Genomic DNA, 17182 nt, shown 5'->3' with positions numbered 1-17182 from the left:
ATTTGTATTATGTACTGGACATTTGTGTTAATTAAGTGGAAGAATTATCAGGTATGCAGAGCTGCCAGCTGGTTATTATCAATGGCTGAAAACCTTGCATAGAAGAAAAAATATCTTTCAAACTACAATGATGAAAGATCCTCCATTCTGACAGCTTACATAGTTCTGGTAAAATCTCCCCAGAAGACCTAAATGACAGTAACAGTAGAAGAGCTTAGACAGAGTCATGTATTTATTATTTAGGTTGGGTGTTGTGCTTACTGTAACATTTTGATATCCCTTCTGGCAGGCAAGGTGAAGGGGAGTTGAGCCGTGGTAATCTGTAGCATTGACAATGGCTCCTTTGGCTACCAGTAAATCCACTAATGAAGTTTGACCTTGGAAAAGAAGCATTCAAAGAAAGGACTTTGCACAAGAACACTGCTACTTTTCAAATTCAAACAGTGACTATAAACCAAGATACCCTGCATTTCATGTTTACATATACAGCATATTTTTTGTGGCAGATTATTCAAGGTCAAAGCCCCATAAAGGAACCTCCAGCTAAAAACAAGATATATTTGTATCCTACAAGTAACAAAAAATATTTTTATTCAATGTAATGACAAAAAAGGAAATTACAAATAATAAACTGCCCATTAAGAAAATAATACAGCTTCTAATTAAAAGATCAAGTACATAATGAACATTACAATACAGGTGTTAAAGATCTACAATGCATAGTCAGCTGCAGGAGAAAGTTGTTTCTCTATCTGCCAGTCCTCTAAAACAAGACTGGTTTCTGAGGACACATTTTTACTTTTTTCAAAGCTGAAGAAAGCACCACTGTGGTAATCACTATGGCAAAAGTAAACAGTCAGCAAACAAATAACTCAGCCATAAGAAACTGAATTTAAAAGAATATACAACAACTTCAGCCTGTGGTCAGATAGAAACAGCAAAGTTTCAACAGCAAAGAATAAAAAAAACCAAACAACTTCATGCAGAATTCCAGCTTTAATACAAAGGTGGAAAACAGGCTGTCATAAAGATACAAAAGCAAAAGGAGCAGGAAACACTAGTGAAGAACAGCAAGCTCACTCACCACAAATAGCAGCTATATGAAGTGGAGTGTATCCCCGGTCATCTCGGGAAAATGGGGTGATAATGGAAGGGTCATTCAGTTTCCTTTAAAACACAATGGTTTGAAAGCAGCTTAATTACCCAGGTGGTGGTAGGAAGGAGGAGAGAAAGGGAAAAGCTGCCAAGGATGACAATAAATTGATTTTGGAACTTTTTATCCTTTTACATTGACAAATCATTCCACCCAGAACTTAACATTTTATTAAGAAAAGTAGATTAGTCCCAGTTCTGTAAGTTTGTTTCAAGAGAAGAGACACCAAAGGACATACAGGCTCCATCACAGAGTAGGTGGGTTCCAAAGGATTCTGTATGCTCCCAGTATTTCTTCTGTTTTTTCAAGCCTCACACACACACACTCTACTACATCCCAAAGTGCTACCAAATTCCTCTACAACCAAAAGCAGCATAGTTTCTGAAGGATATCTTAGATAAAGGTTTCTAAACAGCTTTTTATGCATTTGAGGGGTGAAGAGTGCTCACCCAGAAACCAGCTTCTCGCACTTGTCACAGTAACACAGCGGGTGACACATTTTCTGTACAGTGTCCTTATCACTGTCACCTTGACTTAGCAGCCGCTCCACTTCCTCCTGATCACCTGAAGCAATATGCTACAAAAAAAAACAAGAGAGAATGAGAAACCAATAGAAAAGGCCTCCTTTTAAGAAAAGAAAGCCAAGAGTAATTTACACAAGAGCACAGAATGAAAGGAACCGATTATGAAAGAGTATTCAAGCATTAGAAAGCAGAAATGAACAATGTCACAGCACAAAACCCCTTAATTCAGTATTAAAAAGAAACTGTTCTTGGCTTACTTCACTTTCTATAAAAAAATTAAAACAATTCCTATTGTCCTCTTTAGACTCAAACATGAAATTGAGCTCCTTCTGTGCAAAAACATGTCTATAAAATTACTAAGTCCTTAGTCATAAGCTGTGAACATATATAATTAGAAGCTCAGCTTTGTGTCCTTCTATAGGCAAAATTCTTTCAGAATGGCAGTATGAGATTAACAGATAATATGAAGTAGCTGTCAGGTGACTACATTCAAATTATTTCAGAAAACTCTTCCAATTTCAAGCACTAAAAGCTGTGAGACACAAGCAGTATCACATCTGTGCATTAAATGGACCACACAATACCAACAGCAGTAGCATTTCATCCTCATTTGCTTCTACATTTCATACAACACATGCTGAAATCTGTAAGATTATGTTAGTAAGGCTTTGGCACAGAAATGTACTCGATTCAAAAGAAAATTTTAGCATCTGCTGAAACACATTTCCCAGTACTAATGTAATTAACCCTTCATTACACTCCAGAAAATTGCAGAAAGGGGGGGATATAAACATGAAACATGCAAATGCATACATATTCTGCCATAAAAGTTATTAACCTTAAACAAGCATTCTATTGGTGCAGCAGACATCTGGGACAACAAGTTCATCCTTTGTCTTAAAAGCAGCTTGTCACACAGACTCTCAGACTCCTGAAAATAAAATAGATGGATTGATTATCTATACAGTTATTTACAGGCAAAAGGGCAAAACTTTAAAAGTGGAATTAACTTTTAAAAATACCAACTCTTATTTACTATATATGAGTTATCAGACAGATGTGAAATACGAATCAGTTTCACTTTTACGATTTCAAGACATAAAAGACTGGGCATCCATAGAAATAATAAGTAGGTGTTCACCAGAATATTCCTCTACTGAAATTCACAGTGAATTAACATTACTGAAATTATGGTTCTGCATCTAAAAAAGGACACAGCAAAACTAAAGAATACATGTCAAAGACAGCATGAACTGTAAGAGGTACAACACAGCTTTCTCAAGAGAAGAAATTAAGATTAATTCACATAAAATATGTCTGCTGATGGCTACTGAAAAAGATAACCCAGATACAACTCTGACTTAAAGAATTCTGAAATCTCTGCTGCTGGCTGAAAAATAAGAGATTGCACCAGGCAAAGCATTGCTCTGCAGCAGATGCATCTGTGTAGTATTTCCTATTTGGTTTGAGCTAAGCAGATACAGCTGCAACCCTTGCATCAGTACTTATTCTCTGAGACAGCTCAAGATACACTTCAGGATGCACTAAAGAATATAAATGCCTCCAAAACCAGGTGAAAATTATTAAGTGGAGTTAAGATTTTGAGGCAGCAGCACTGACCTTCCCATGAAATAAAACAACAACCTAAGAAAAGCACTTTCTAAGAATGCAGATGTAAACGTTTGCACGTGGTTGGTTCTGATCCACAGCTGCTTATGGCTGTGCTGCTGCAGGATAATGGCTCTCTAGAAATTGAAAGACTTCAGCCTCCATAAAACAGAAAACCACTGCATTTAAGACACACACCCATCTATCAGGCAAACTTCAATGGTTTAGGATCTGGGCTATGGCTTTTGCAATTAAAGTCTGTCAAGATCAGATGTAAATGTGTAAAACCAGTCTGACTTCACTTTCACATTAGTAAGTCAGCATGAAATTTGAGCCTCATAAACTGGCAAATAAACAAGATCAGACTTTCTAGAAATTAGACTCTTCATGTTTCAAAATCAACACAGATGCTTGTCATAAAGCTGCCCAAAAAAAGCCCAATAAGAATTCAGCAAATAACATCATTAAAAACATGTTTGTGAGAACTGGAGATGAAAGTTTTTCTCTGTACTTGACAGGAAGCTGTTTGTATTTAGATCCATGAAAGTGACAAATGTTCACCAATCTTTTCAAATCTTAGTACTTTAGCTAAGGATACCCAAGCACATCTTCTCAGAATTATAAGGCATATAACACTAGTCTTCTTGGAAAGATTCTTCACTATGAACAGGAATAAGTTCCCTAAGAAATATTTGATCAAAAATGGAAGTGCTGGTACAAGGTCCTAATGTCTAATCAGAATTTCTAGTTTGGATGCTCACAGATAGCTTTGTACTGTTACGGTGGAGAATCTAAGTAACCCATAAACAGGAACTTCTGTAGTTTTAATACTGTTCCTTCCACAGTGTGTGTTTTCAAGAGAAGTGTTCCCCAAGTGGAACTATTATTTTTATTTTACAAGAGTCACCCGAGTCAGCAACCCTGAGGTAGCAGTATTATATATTTATTACATAAATCAGAATAAAAACAGGCCAGGTGAAACCACTTATCTTCAATAGTGAAATACAGAATGGAGAATATATATGAATATATATAAATAGGAGAATCAGATGTTCATTGAAGGATTAAGCAAGTTTCAGCCTTCAAAGTCAGAACTCACTTGTACCAGTTTTACTTACAGCCCAGGAATTTGTATTTCTTCTGAAAGGATTGCTTTAAGGGGAACTTTCAGGTATTTTAAGTGTACATTGTCTAGAAAATACATACATGACCTTTTTTACCTAATACTACAACAGGCAGAAAAATTAAGTATCTGTACTATGAGAGTGTACCTGGGTAATGATCTAGCCTAAGCCATTCTCACAGATTACAACTGATGTCTTGGAAGAAATACAGGTGGGCAGGAGCCAGAAGAAGAACTCTTGAACACAAACTAAGGCTAATAAAGTATTTAGTGGGGAGAGGAAGTAAGGATTATTTCCCCATCTCAACCTCTTCCCATATATTAAACAAAATTCTGCCTACTTCCTATTCATGGCTGGCTTTGACTCCCTAATTTTTTATACCTCCCTCAAACCCTCTCTGAGCTACAGCATCTTACTACACATTAGCTGTGCATAGGAATGAGCTGGTATCCAATACTTATTAACAGGAATTCTAATTGAATAATGTTGACAATTCAGAAAATAAAACTGCCTCTCTCATGCTTTTCAGGCTCCTCTCTTCCCCACAACCAATGTGTCTCACAAAGACTTGCACAACCTTGGGTGAAAGGATTTGGAGAGAAAGTCCTGAGTGCAATTCACTTACTGACCCGAGGGTGAGAACGTGCCCATTATCCCACAGGGTACATTAGTTCCCTGCTGAGTTTCTTTCTGGAGTAAGCTTCATTAGGGATTGGACAGCAGCATTACTCAGCTGCCAGCAGCTCCATCTGAAGTCAGCTATAAAATTAAGCATAACCACATAAGGGGCTGTAATGAAGCCCCAGGGCACAGCAAAGCTCCTGCTCACTTCAGTCCCAACCCTCTTCCAGCACAATCTGGAGAAGGAAATCACAGGGCAGCAAGATGACAGCTGCTGCTGCTTCAAGGTTCATCTCCTTTACCAGAGATTTAAAGAAAAATCTCAACTGGTAACTTTATGAGGAGAGAGCAATGCTCCTCCACCTCCTCACTATTCTTTTTCTATTTCTGCCTCATAGTCTCTATTGTCATTGTGTGACACTTCTCCCACCCTGGAGAAAAGGGTGGTCTGGCTCTTTTCCTTTCCAGCTGTGTTAAGGGCAAGTTGTCCCTCACTTCATCCTCAAGGTTCTGCTGCCTTCCAGCCAGGCTGACTCCAAAGAAAGGCAATACAGGAGGACTTTGTGTTGCACATTCACTCTAAAGTGATGACGTTCTCTAGGTCTGGAGCTGATCCAGCAGAAGCATGGGCAGAAACACAGCTTGTTCTTCTGGTGGTGCAGACACTGAAGTCCTCATTTAGACTTCTCAAATACACAGTTTATCTTTCAGGACAGGTGCCTCCCAAAGAAATATAGTACCTGAATGGAAGTGGCACTTAGCTACACCAAGAGGGATAGGATCAAGAATTTAATAGGAAACAGTCATTATTCTAGAAATTTAAGAGCACTTATTCTGTCTTAGCTTGCTGGCACTGCTGTAGAAGACAATTCTACTTTGGTTTCAGTTGTCTTTCAGAGCACCAGCTTTGCTCTTCATGTATTGATTGTGAATGACAGCCAAGTGACTGCAGGAAGCAAAAGCATGTAGCAGGTTGTTTCTTTTAAACTAACATTTTTATTTTTTTGAATATAATTCAATTACAGACAAGAAATGCCACTCTCTTTACACAACATTAAAGAGTGTTGGTGTTTTGTTTGGGGTTTTTTGAGCGTACAAAACAAACTTGCACAACAAGTTCATGGAAAAATCCCAGAAAAGAACAAAACCAAAAACAGCAAGAGGCCAAAATGTTACATTAAGTGCTCTTAAGACTGTGCCCCAGGTTGTCCCATCCCAAGCCCTGCACAATGAACCATTATTCCGGCCCCTGCAGTTACATTCCAGTGCTTTGCAGTTGGGCAGGCTGAGACACACTGAATTCACTCTGGTTCCAAGTTCACTCCTTTTGGTTTCCACATCAGCTCAGGAAAACCTAGTTTTATAACAGCAGAAAATTTTACAGGAGTGGTAAGACTGGATTCTTTGACTAAATAATTTACAAAGTTCTTAAATTCCAGAAGTTTCTAAAGTCACATCAGCATCACCCTTGACTGGCCTGCAGGGATGTGACCAGACTGACACAGCAGGTCTTCCTGGCACAGTAGGAAATATCTCATGCATCCACAATTTTCCTGCACCTGCCAGGTTAAATATCCCAAGAGCCAAATTTGACCTTCAGACAGGACCTTATCCCAGCCCTGCACCTCCCCAAGTCATCAACTCAGTGCAGCATTGTAACCCACACTGCAAATACACAGAATTCTTCCAGTATGAAGATTTACTGAATAATTCTAAATTGCACTGCTATCTCCATTCTGCTAGCACAGCTAGGCTTTTTTAAATTACACAAAAAATTAAGCTGTGCTTGTTCCCAAGTACTGCACTGCTTTCACAATCATGGTAGAGTACAAACAGTAAATAAACATACTGGAGACCCATCTGTAGAAAACAGTGCTGTCATTTTTCCTCTAACCATATGAAGTGGCAGACTTGACATTTATGTACTTCCTCAAGAAGTATACAATGAACCAACATTGGTACTTAGTTAGGACTTCATTATAATAATTTAAGTACATTTAGCATTTGCTTCAGGTAGTCACCTCTACTCATTTTTTTAAACAAAAAAAGGAAATTCTTATGTTAGTTATTTGTATTCTGTGGCTGGATTTACACCCACAGAACTACAAGCTATCAAACAGGCATTTGACAGATTTTTAAGAGAAGCTTACTGTTGATCTGTCAGAGAGGTTGCCTTGTCGTATGTATTCTATTGCAGCCTCAATCGAGGTGAGGCAGTATCCCAACTCATCCTTCACTGAGCTGCAAAGCCTGAAGTTCTTTATGTAACTCAAGTTGGCCATCCTGAAAAAAAAATAAAGTTAAAGCTATGAACCACTAAAACTAAGATGCTAGCATGGCATATTGCAGCTCATCTTAGGCAATCCAGGCAGACAAATAGTGTGAGCTGGGAAAACGCTTCTAAAAAGCTTGTTAGGCCAGCAGTATAGCTGGTCTGAGCTTGTAGAGGGAGCAGAACTCTACTTATCTCTTAAATATTCAATGAAAACTTATGAACTGGATAGAAGGAATATGAAGGATGATATAAGGACAATAGTGGGAGATTAAGATCTTTAAAGTGAGTGAAGCAATGTTTCAAGTACCATAAGCACCACATTGATAGCTACAAGTTAAAGGCCAAATGCTGATCTCAGAGATCCAGGATATAACAGCACTGAGAATCAGTTCAGGTAGAGCTGGAAGGTTTAGATAGACTTTTATTGAAAATGAGGAGACCCAATGGCACAGGCTAGCAGGAAGTAATTAAACATTCACATCTAGTTTCTTTAAAAAATGCATCAAATCTTGATATGCATAAAGGTGTCACAGCTCCCAACAGCAGGGAGAGAACCACTCTGTGAAGGCTGTATTGACACACAGATTTGGTCAAGAGGTGGCCTCCTACTACAACTTTTTTCTAGGCTGAGAATCAAAACAAAGGCACATTCCTGATAGCTCCTTAATTTAGTTACACATAAGGACCTCTTACACTTCCAGTAAGTTATTATTGTATGTTCAGAAACATTTGTCCCTACAGCACCACTACACAAGATGGTAGGAAGGAATTCTATATAGCCAAAACAGTTACATACCAGTTTGGGATTTCTGTTTTTACAAGCAAGTACAGCAAAACAGAGAGAAGATCATCTGCACACATGGTTTCCATGTTAACTAAAAAAAGAATTCACATTTAGTATTAGTCATGTCATGGTTCAAATCAAGAGCAATAACTCTAAAGTTCTGCCTCTTAAAACTGAGGGCCAGCTTTACAAGTAGAGAATGCATGGAGAGCCCAGGGCAGGCCTCCAAATATTCTCAATCTCTCACTGTAATAGTCTGCCAGGAGCCAACAAAGATAGAGTTTGTGCAGTACACACTGGAGTATTTGACTAGTATCCCTCCCTTCCCACACAGCAAGAGCCAGAGCATTAGATCAAGATTTCTGAAATTCTTAAGGGCAAAGACTATGCTAAAGGTTGATACATTTTTCCATAGCCCAGCAGTCTTCCTAGAGAAAAGAAGAGCTGAAGTAGGAAATATATAAGTTCACTGTGCTACTCTATTTGCTTTGTAGAGGTATCTTCTCTTTTCAAGCTAGATAAAGTAAATGCCATGTTAAGAGGATTGTGCTTTTGTATCACAGAACCATTCCTGTAATCCACAGCAGCACATTTCTTTGGCCCCACCCAACAGTGCATTTTGCAGAAGACACATCTCAAGAACATCAGTTTCAAGATGTCAAGGGGAGCATGGACAAACACACAAGAATGATCTAGCAGCAATCCCCAATGTTTAAAATGGGTCACCCTCAGTGTCCTGGCAGATGTGAGCTTCCTACAATGTCCAAGCTGAAACATACACAAGCTAACCCAGCTCAGCCCACAGGAACCACTGCTGACACATCTACCTCACTTCCCTTCCCTTTTGCTCCATTCAGAGACCTTAACAACTCCAGCTCAATTGTGTTTGATCCCCAAGTGCTATCCAAACAGCTGCTTATGTACTGAAGTGCTTTGTGTGTGCCAGTTAAGTTTAAAATTATGAATTAACTAATTACTGACCTCTTTGGCTTGGAGACTGCATAATAACTTGCACAACTTTACGTAGACAAAGTAGCTTCTGTTGAGGGGAAGTGCATTTGTTCAACTGACCCAGTTCTCGCTTTGCACGTGGTATATTAAAACTACAAAATAATTAGAAAGGAATGATTAGCATTAGCTCCTCTGCGGGATATCCAAAGCCCAAGTTTTAACTTATTCAGAGCTGAACTGAAGAATGGTTCCAAAACATTCCCATTTCTACTCCAATTGCACCTGTATTTCTGTATCCTGTAGATGGCTTAAAAACATAAAAGGAGACAACCATCAATACAAAGATTGTCCTCATATAACACTTGCAAAGCTTTGATTTTACATTACAAAGTATAAAAAAAACCTTCTGCTTGTGTCTGAAGGACACTTCCTAGTGTCTGAAGGAAGACAGTTTTTGGCTGGCACAATCTTATTTAAGACAGGATCTCAGTGACTCTTCAAAGAATCCAGAGTCATCTCTCTCACCTGAACTCAGGCTTCACTCCAATGTCTTTTTGCTGCAGGTCTTGAAGGCTCCTCGTGATTTTATTAAAATCAGCATCCTAATCAATAGAAAGGAAACAGGTTTTTTTAATTGCCTTAAATGGATATCTCTAGTACGTAACAATCAAAGAAACTTACCTCACTTGCCTCAATGGTCCCCACATATTTGAAGACTAGATCATAAATAGCATGATGGATATACATCTGTAGGAAAAAACACAGTATTTTAGGCATGAAAGAGAGAATTAAAAACAGCTTGCTTATTATTTTCCTTCATTTCAGATGCTTACTTCAACTGCTTGTTTGATCATATTCATCTGCTCTTCTTGCTTTGCAAGCATCTTCTAGAAAAGCAAAGCCATAAACAGCACGAGAAAGTCAGATAATTTATTGCTTAAGTAACACTGTACTATGTATTTAGAAGAGTAAGTCTTTACCAAGTGTGAATCTCTCAAAAGATGCTGCAGACATTTGGTGTAAAGTGCATTGACAGAATCCTAGGAGAAAGAAAAGATAAAAGCCATCAGACTCAGGTTAATGGGACTCAAAGGAACAAAGCCTAAATAAGTAAAGTAAGTCTTCCCTGTCTCAAAAGCACACAGTATGGTAAGAATTCTAGCAATAATAACTGCATTTACTAAATGTTCAGATAGTAAAATTCTTAATGTGAATTCTTAAATGGGAATTACCACTTTTCCCTCCTCCTCTTTCACAACTCTAGGCTACTCTGACACAGAAAAGCTCAAAAAGGCAAAGATAACAGCAGCAGTGAAGCGAATTATATTTAGCAAATTAGACATCAGGAAGGAAGGTACTGACTATGTAGTGACGGAGGCTTTTCCTTTCATGCTCTTTAAATGTTCTATAGAAAGATCCTATGTATTTATCAAATCTCTCACAGTGCCTTCCCAAGAACTCTCTAGCATCTTCAATGTTTTTAAGAGTATAGGAGTTTGATGAAGCTGTAGATTCACCTAAAATAAAAGCCAAGAATTAACACATAGCTATAATATGTATGCATGGTAAAATACACTTTATCCCTACATATACAGCCAGCTCATGTGCACTCAAACATGAAGTCAGGTCAATGCACCTTAACTACCTAACTAGAGGTATTGCCTTTAATGGAAAGAATTTAATGTAACACATTTGAGAAGGCTCCCCTGCTTTTTATGTCAAATATTTATTTGGAATGGCTAAAATAGGTTTCACTTGGTTTTTACACTGGGATAATTTATTACCACACACACTCAAGCTTATGAGTTGTGTAAGTCAAGCTTGAAAGTAGAAGAAAAGCACTTTGCAGTGTTGACAGAGTGCCCATGCAGGAAGTCAGAGTGCTTTAGGTGAGCTGCAAAATCCCATCTTGGGCTTTTACATAAGCTATTCTTTATTTAGACACGCTTTCTCTGAACGGGAGAGCAAAGTTCCATGAAGCAACATTAAAGCAAATCCACTTTTTGTCTGAATAAGACAACTGAATCCCCCACTTAAAATTCATGCTGTTTTTCCAAATAGTTTTTCTAGGCAAATCTTTCATCTGCAGTCAAAGGCAGACAGCTAATAAGAGGCTTAAATCATTCTTTTCAAATTACTTTTGAAATAGAAACTCCATCACTTCTGAAAGACTGTGATATAACTGTATGAAGTGATGGCTATATAGAATATCACAAGAATAATTTGAGGTATACATTAACACTTACAGAATTTAAGACTATATGAATGGCAGCTGGGTGGTTTTGGTTTTTTTTCAGAAAGCCTTCCATACTTTCCTCACAGTAGTATTTTCACACTACCCTAGTACTACTTCTCTTTGCATTCACTTGTTTCAAATACTCTTATTTATTTAGGAAGACTGATGTTTTCATTTCAGAAAAAGCTGAAGTTTATAAGCTTGTTAAGGAACTTCTGTTTTTCTTAATTAGTAACACAAACTGTTATACAAGTTCACAAGATCATGCTGTTAACATTCACAGTATTGACAGTCTTGAAAATTGTCTTACATTCTTAAGGAGCACTTTCAGTGCAGGACAAAAACTGAGACATTCAACATCATAAATTGGGCCATCACCAGGAGGCTGCTATCTAACTCTGCTACACAAATCCCTATCCCTCTTTACTCCCACAAAGTGATCATGGAAGAATTTACCTCTCCAGTTTTTTGTGTATCCACTTTGCATCTCAAGACACATATGGTCACATACAGGATTAAATCCATTTTTTAAGCAGTCAGCACTAAACTGAGCATGGCTAAGAAAAATCATGCTGCATTAAGTATTCTACAGATGATTCTTAATTCAACAGAATTTAAGCCCCAGTCTTAGCACTAGTTTTTGCTGGGAGCAATTTGATATTTCTCTGCAGTAGCACACCAACATCTGGCCCAGCAAGCTCATGAATGCCAGGGGCTTTTAACCAAGCCAACACTTTCCAGAATGAGAAAACATTTATTAATCAAACAGTAATTTGCTCACTGTGCAAAGGCACCAAATTGACACCAACACATACCTGAGCTTTCTGTTTTTTCCAATGGATGAGCTATGCACAATATACTAAAGCTTTCTTCTTTTTCATTGTAAAAGGTTTCCTCAAAGAGAACAGGTACTGAGAGAGCATAATTAAAACCAGCTCCTAGAATGATGAGGTTTCCTTGTATGAAGATTTCCTGAAGCAAAAAAAAGAGCAGATCAAGTGTGAAACTCTGCCAGAAGAAAAGTTACTCTTTGGCTTCTGCCTTCTACAGTTACATTTCCAAGGGGGAGAAGAGAAACTTTCAAGGTGAAAAAGCTCCAAACTGGAGAAATTTCACATTTTCATGTTGTGTTGACACTGAACCAAAGGTTCCTTCATTGTGCAATGGCTGGCTGAACCTTGCTTCCAGTCACTTCTTTTACAAGTCTACTGCTAGAGGTTTCAAACCATCACCAAGGTCTTGTCTGCAGATTTTAGAGCACTTTTAGTAGAAAGGAATAAAAAAAACCCAACACCTTTACATCAGGACTTAAGCCCAGCCTCAGAAAAACACCACACACCTTTGTCTATTTCTCACACTTAGCTATCTTTTCCCAGCAGCCCCAGTGAGGACATTTGGAATAGGAAGATCCAGATGGCAGCCTGCAAACTATCTCTACTGCAAGCTGTATGTCCAAGTTCTCAGTCTGTATTGCAAAATTACAAATGAAGAACCTGGGGTGCCGTGCAGTGTCAGCCCTGCTTGCCTCCTCTGTAACCATTAGTTGACACAATCAGTCAGAAGCAGCAGTGAATCACTTACTGCAGTGTCCCCAAGCTACATGCGGGTATCAAACAGAAATACCTTTCCATTTAAGGTCTGAAAATTTTCTTCCAGTGGCTTCAGAACATAAGATTCAAACTGGCAGGTAGAAAGACTGTTGCTTGAAAGGCTTCCTTTGCATGGAACTAGCACCTAAAAAATGTTAAATCATGCTTAAGAGAGAAATGCTGTGTACTGCCAGCTATATATTGATACCTTTTGTCCTTAAAAGGCAAGCAGTTAAATCAGGCTTATAAATATTTACAGTATCCATATAGGAACTATAGGTACTTTTACTTAAATAAAAAGAAAAGGGTATCACTAGACACACAGTCTGATAATTAACCAGAAATTTCACTTAGTAACTTATCTGAAAAAGGCTGACAGATGCAACTGAAGCAAACAATACTAAGAGAAGTAAATTAAATATTTATTTACTTAGCACCATTCACAAATAACTTAAAATGACAACAAATGACCTAAAATTAAGCATCTAATAAAAAAGTGAAGTATATTTTCAAACTTAAATGAAAATCCATCCAAAAAAATAAAAAAAACATCCTGGGTTTAGATCAAGAGATTGGAAATTTGGGGCAAATTCTTAATTAGAAAGAGACAATCATCAGGTAACAATAACCTCCATGTTTACTGGAGTCTCTACACACTTAATTGTGAATGAAAATTAACTGCAAAATACTCAGATTAGTAAATATTAAGGACTGGAGTTTTTATTCCAGATCAGTTTAATAGCTTTATTTTTCTGTGTAAAATGTTGTCAAATGAGTAACTACTTGTCCACCAGGCATTTCAAGAGGTCAATCCTATTTAGTTATAAACTTGTGAGAGAATGTGCAACTTCAGTTCATAGAAAAGAAAATAAGTTTCCTGTAGAGTTTACAAACAGCACCAACCTTAGCTTTTTACTGCCTTGCAATATATCAAAGGGTTCATATTAAGTAAATAACATGCAACTTAAACTAAAAATTGTTCTGCTTCATTTCCAAGTTTTGTAGGCTTTAACTAATCTTTACGTGTTTCATAGCAGACAGGACTTAAATTCAAATAGCCACCATTTACTAAGCAGCTTTTAAATATACTTTTTCATACTTACAATACCATGGAGTTCTGCAACTTTGCTGCATAGATCAGGACGTCGCTTCTGAATGGCCAAATAAAAGGGATTTTTCAAGATATCTTCATCATACATAGCCATATGGACTTCAGCTATTCCAAGGAGATGTTCTAAAATACATATGGAGAATGGCTGATTGGTCATACATGGTATCTGTTAAAGCATAATATTTGGGAGTACAAAGTGGCAGTTTGGTTCTCCTTATCCAAAAGGAAAAAGCAGTTTCAGGTTTTGATGCAAATAGCCAATGGCACTGCTTAACTACTAACTGCAGTTGCTTAGAAGTTATTCAGACAGAATATTTTTCCTGATTATACATTTCCAATCACACAATTATCCTCAATGTCTCCTTCGGCCTTCCAGGTGTTGGAAGCCAACTCTGAGTATCAGAGAAGAAAAGATCAAAATTATGACCTCTTCGATATACAAACTAACTTCTCCTGGTGAGATCTAAAGCAAGAGACAAATAAACAGCTTTTTCACAGCAGATTCTACTGCACCACAGGACACTAATGCTTTTGAACTATGCTCATGTAAGTCTTAAAACCCACCTGTATAAGGATTACGCACACACACCAATGAGACACCCAGACAATGTAACAGAAACCCTCGTGTAAGGCAATCCTCAACTTTCCAGGGAAAGTTAGAGAGGTACACCAAGGAGATATGGATATCCATGCCATAATTAAAAAGCCACCATGAAATTTATCATAATTTGTGGTCATCTCTACTCTCATGAAAAGAGTCTCAGTGATTTGAAGATAGGCTGGCGGGTAATAACTGGCTAAACCGAGAGCAAAAGAGCAACCAGAGACTGAAAATCCAACCTGTAAACATTGGAAATGCTGTCACTAGGTGTCACAGTGCCCTGCAGAAGATGATCCCTAAGGAACCAGACCTTTAGCTCTTCACTTCCTCAATTCCAATTCTCTGTAACACATCATACACAAGGGCAGGAAAAACCGTAACAGGTCCTCCCTGGAATAACTTCAAGACTCTTTTTTAAAAAAAAAAATAATTGAGATTAATAGGCATACAAATGCTTAAATAACAAGCTTGCTCTATTTTTCCTCTCATGCAGGTTCCCTTAGGAATCCACAGAAGTTCCACGATTTCCTCATGCAATTTCAGCTGTATATAGTATGAAAGGGTGAGCACAGCTAGAGACTAACTTGAGCACACCACCCTTACACAACCAGTATCCCCCTGTCTCCTCAATGCAGAATTATTCCTAGCACGTTATTTACCCTGTGTGAGCTCACTGTATGTCAGTTCAGGGGAGTGGAAAAAACATACACCCAATTCCCATTGATTCCAGATAGCCTTTGAGTTTCAGCAATGCAACTGATCTACAGCCCCGCAACTGAGCTGGGCTCTGCTCCCTCCTGGTCAGGCACAAGTGGAGTTCCCTTGGAGAGCTAAACACAAACACAACCATTTAAATCTACAAGTCATTTCCACTATAAAGGTATCACCAGTTACTTACAGCTAGGACAACCCCAGCCTGAACCACTGAAGTCTGGCAGGTAAGTGCCTCAAGCAGTTTTCCCACACAATTCCAGACAAAATGGTCCATCCACCTTCAAAGCCTATAACAACAACAAAAGCTTCTAGGAAAGACTACTTATCCAGGGCTCCCATATCAGCACAGCTATGCAGTTTGCTAACACCATGGGGAAGAAAATGTTTGCTCATTGACACCTTCAGAATACCAACCAAGTTGAGTAATTAAATACTGTGAAAAGTCTTTAGAAAAAGTCTCTAGAAAAAGTCCAGCTTAATATAGACCAAACAAGCTCCAGCAATTTGCATTTGAAGCCCCCAAAACCAACCATGTCCTGGGCTCATCCCCCTGCATGGGAAGGGGGTCAGGGGAGGGGAATCTGTCCCTCTTCCCAGCCCAGGTGAGACCCCTCCTGCAGAGCTGCCTCCAGGCCTGGGGTCCCAGCACAAGGACGTGGAGCTGCTGCAGTAAGTCTAGAGGAGAGGGACAAAGATGCTCCAAGGGCTGAAACCCCTCTGCTCTGGAGACAGGCTCTGGAACAGCTGGAGAGGTTCAGCCTGGAAAAGGTTCCAAGTAACCTTATTGCACCCTCCAGTACCTAAATGGGGTGGAGAGAGACCTGGGACAAGGGCCTGAAGTGACAGGACAAGGGAAAGAGCTTCCCAGTAAAAGGCAGTGGATTTGTATTAAATGCACAGAAGAAATTCTTCCCTGTGAGGATGCTGAGGCCCCGGCACAGAAGCTGTGGCTGTCCCATCCCTGGAAGTGTCCAAGGCCAAGCTGGACAGCTCTGCTCAGATAGAAGGTGTCCTTGCCCACAGCCAGCAGTTGAACAAGATGCACTTTAAGGTCCCTTCCAACACAGACCAACCAATTCTATAATCCATGATCTGTCCTACCAGTGTCTGGGTAAACAGGATGATCACCACATGTAATTCCACCACATGATTACTATAAAGATTTCTTGGCAGGTAGCTGCAATCTAAGTCCAAGCTGTGGACTTCTTCCTCAGCCAGTGCTGATGGCAGGAAAAAAGGCAGCACAAGCCCTGTGGCAGGTCCACTGCAGGAGCACATGTATCTCATTGCTGAGACACACCTTCACAGGCAGGACTAGTTAGCTACAAAAACCCTGCCTGCTGAACATCTGGCTAGGCCACAATTCCAGGTAAGTCTTAATGACTACAGCCTGCAGTCCAAACGTGACTCAGTGACAAATTAATACATATAACTAAATACAATTTAGTACAAGTCAAGCACCAAGCAGGGCTGTACATCCACACATGTGCAACCTGCAAAACAGTTTGCCACAGGAACAGTTGAGAGTCCCACATGCTTTTTTTTGGATGGTTTTGGATGTTCCCACCCTTATCACAGGACATAAACTGACTGCAGCAAAGCCTGAAGTAAGAAAGGCAAAGGAGCCCTGTAAGCAGAATCCAATCCATGGAAGGCAGTGATGTTTATAATTAAAACTGTATGAAGCAGGTAAGGATTTTTTTCCCCCCCAGGTGGATCAAGCAGTCCTTTCATTGAAGGACATTTTTCCCACATCTAAGAAGTAGGCCTTAACTGAAGAAAACAGGCTCAGGTTACAGATCAGAAACCTTCCAAAAGGGAAGATAAACAGATGGTTTAGATTGCTTGGCAAAGCTATCAAGTCTCTTATGCTGTAAATCTCCAAGAACAT

The 17182-nt window shown here is 38.9% G+C and overlaps 1 protein-coding gene across 16 annotated transcripts in view; it reads right to left on the bottom strand.

Annotated features, from left to right (window-relative positions):
• ANKRD27 (ankyrin repeat domain 27) overlaps positions 1-17182 on the bottom strand; it is a 52676-nt gene that overhangs the window by 17634 nt on the left and 17860 nt on the right. For 14 of the 16 annotated variants that reach the window (XM_086848148.1, XM_086848150.1, XM_086848142.1 and 11 more), the window contains 15 exons: positions 13969-14099; positions 12900-13010; positions 12092-12248; positions 10403-10557; positions 10021-10080; positions 9874-9927; positions 9722-9787; positions 9566-9642; positions 9071-9192; positions 8102-8180; positions 7181-7313; positions 2516-2608; positions 1603-1730; positions 1085-1167; positions 262-377 (listed from right to left, as the gene is read on the bottom strand). In XM_086848148.1, coding sequence (XP_086704274.1) covers positions 262-377; positions 1085-1167; positions 1603-1730; positions 2516-2608; positions 7181-7313; positions 8102-8180; positions 9071-9192; positions 9566-9642; positions 9722-9787; positions 9874-9927; positions 10021-10080; positions 10403-10557; positions 12092-12248; positions 12900-13010; positions 13969-14070 — 1536 coding nt within the window. In that variant the 5' untranslated portion in view covers positions 14071-14099. Of the gene's footprint in view, positions 1-261; positions 378-1084; positions 1168-1602; positions 1731-2515; positions 2609-7180; positions 7314-8101; positions 8181-9070; positions 9193-9565; positions 9643-9721; positions 9788-9873; positions 9928-10020; positions 10081-10402; positions 10558-12091; positions 12249-12899; positions 13011-13968; positions 14143-17182 lie in introns of all 16 variants that reach the window. The other 2 variants (XM_086848141.1, XM_086848152.1) reach the window with 1 other exon arrangement.

The sequence above is a fragment of the Cyanistes caeruleus genome, chromosome 12, assembly GCF_971803275.1.
Source record: "Cyanistes caeruleus chromosome 12, bCyaCae1.hap1.1, whole genome shotgun sequence".
Classification (NCBI taxonomy): domain Eukaryota; kingdom Metazoa; phylum Chordata; class Aves; order Passeriformes; family Paridae; genus Cyanistes; species Cyanistes caeruleus.
Note: the sequence above shows the minus strand (reverse complement) of the source record. Positions and strands in the feature narration are given on the sequence as shown.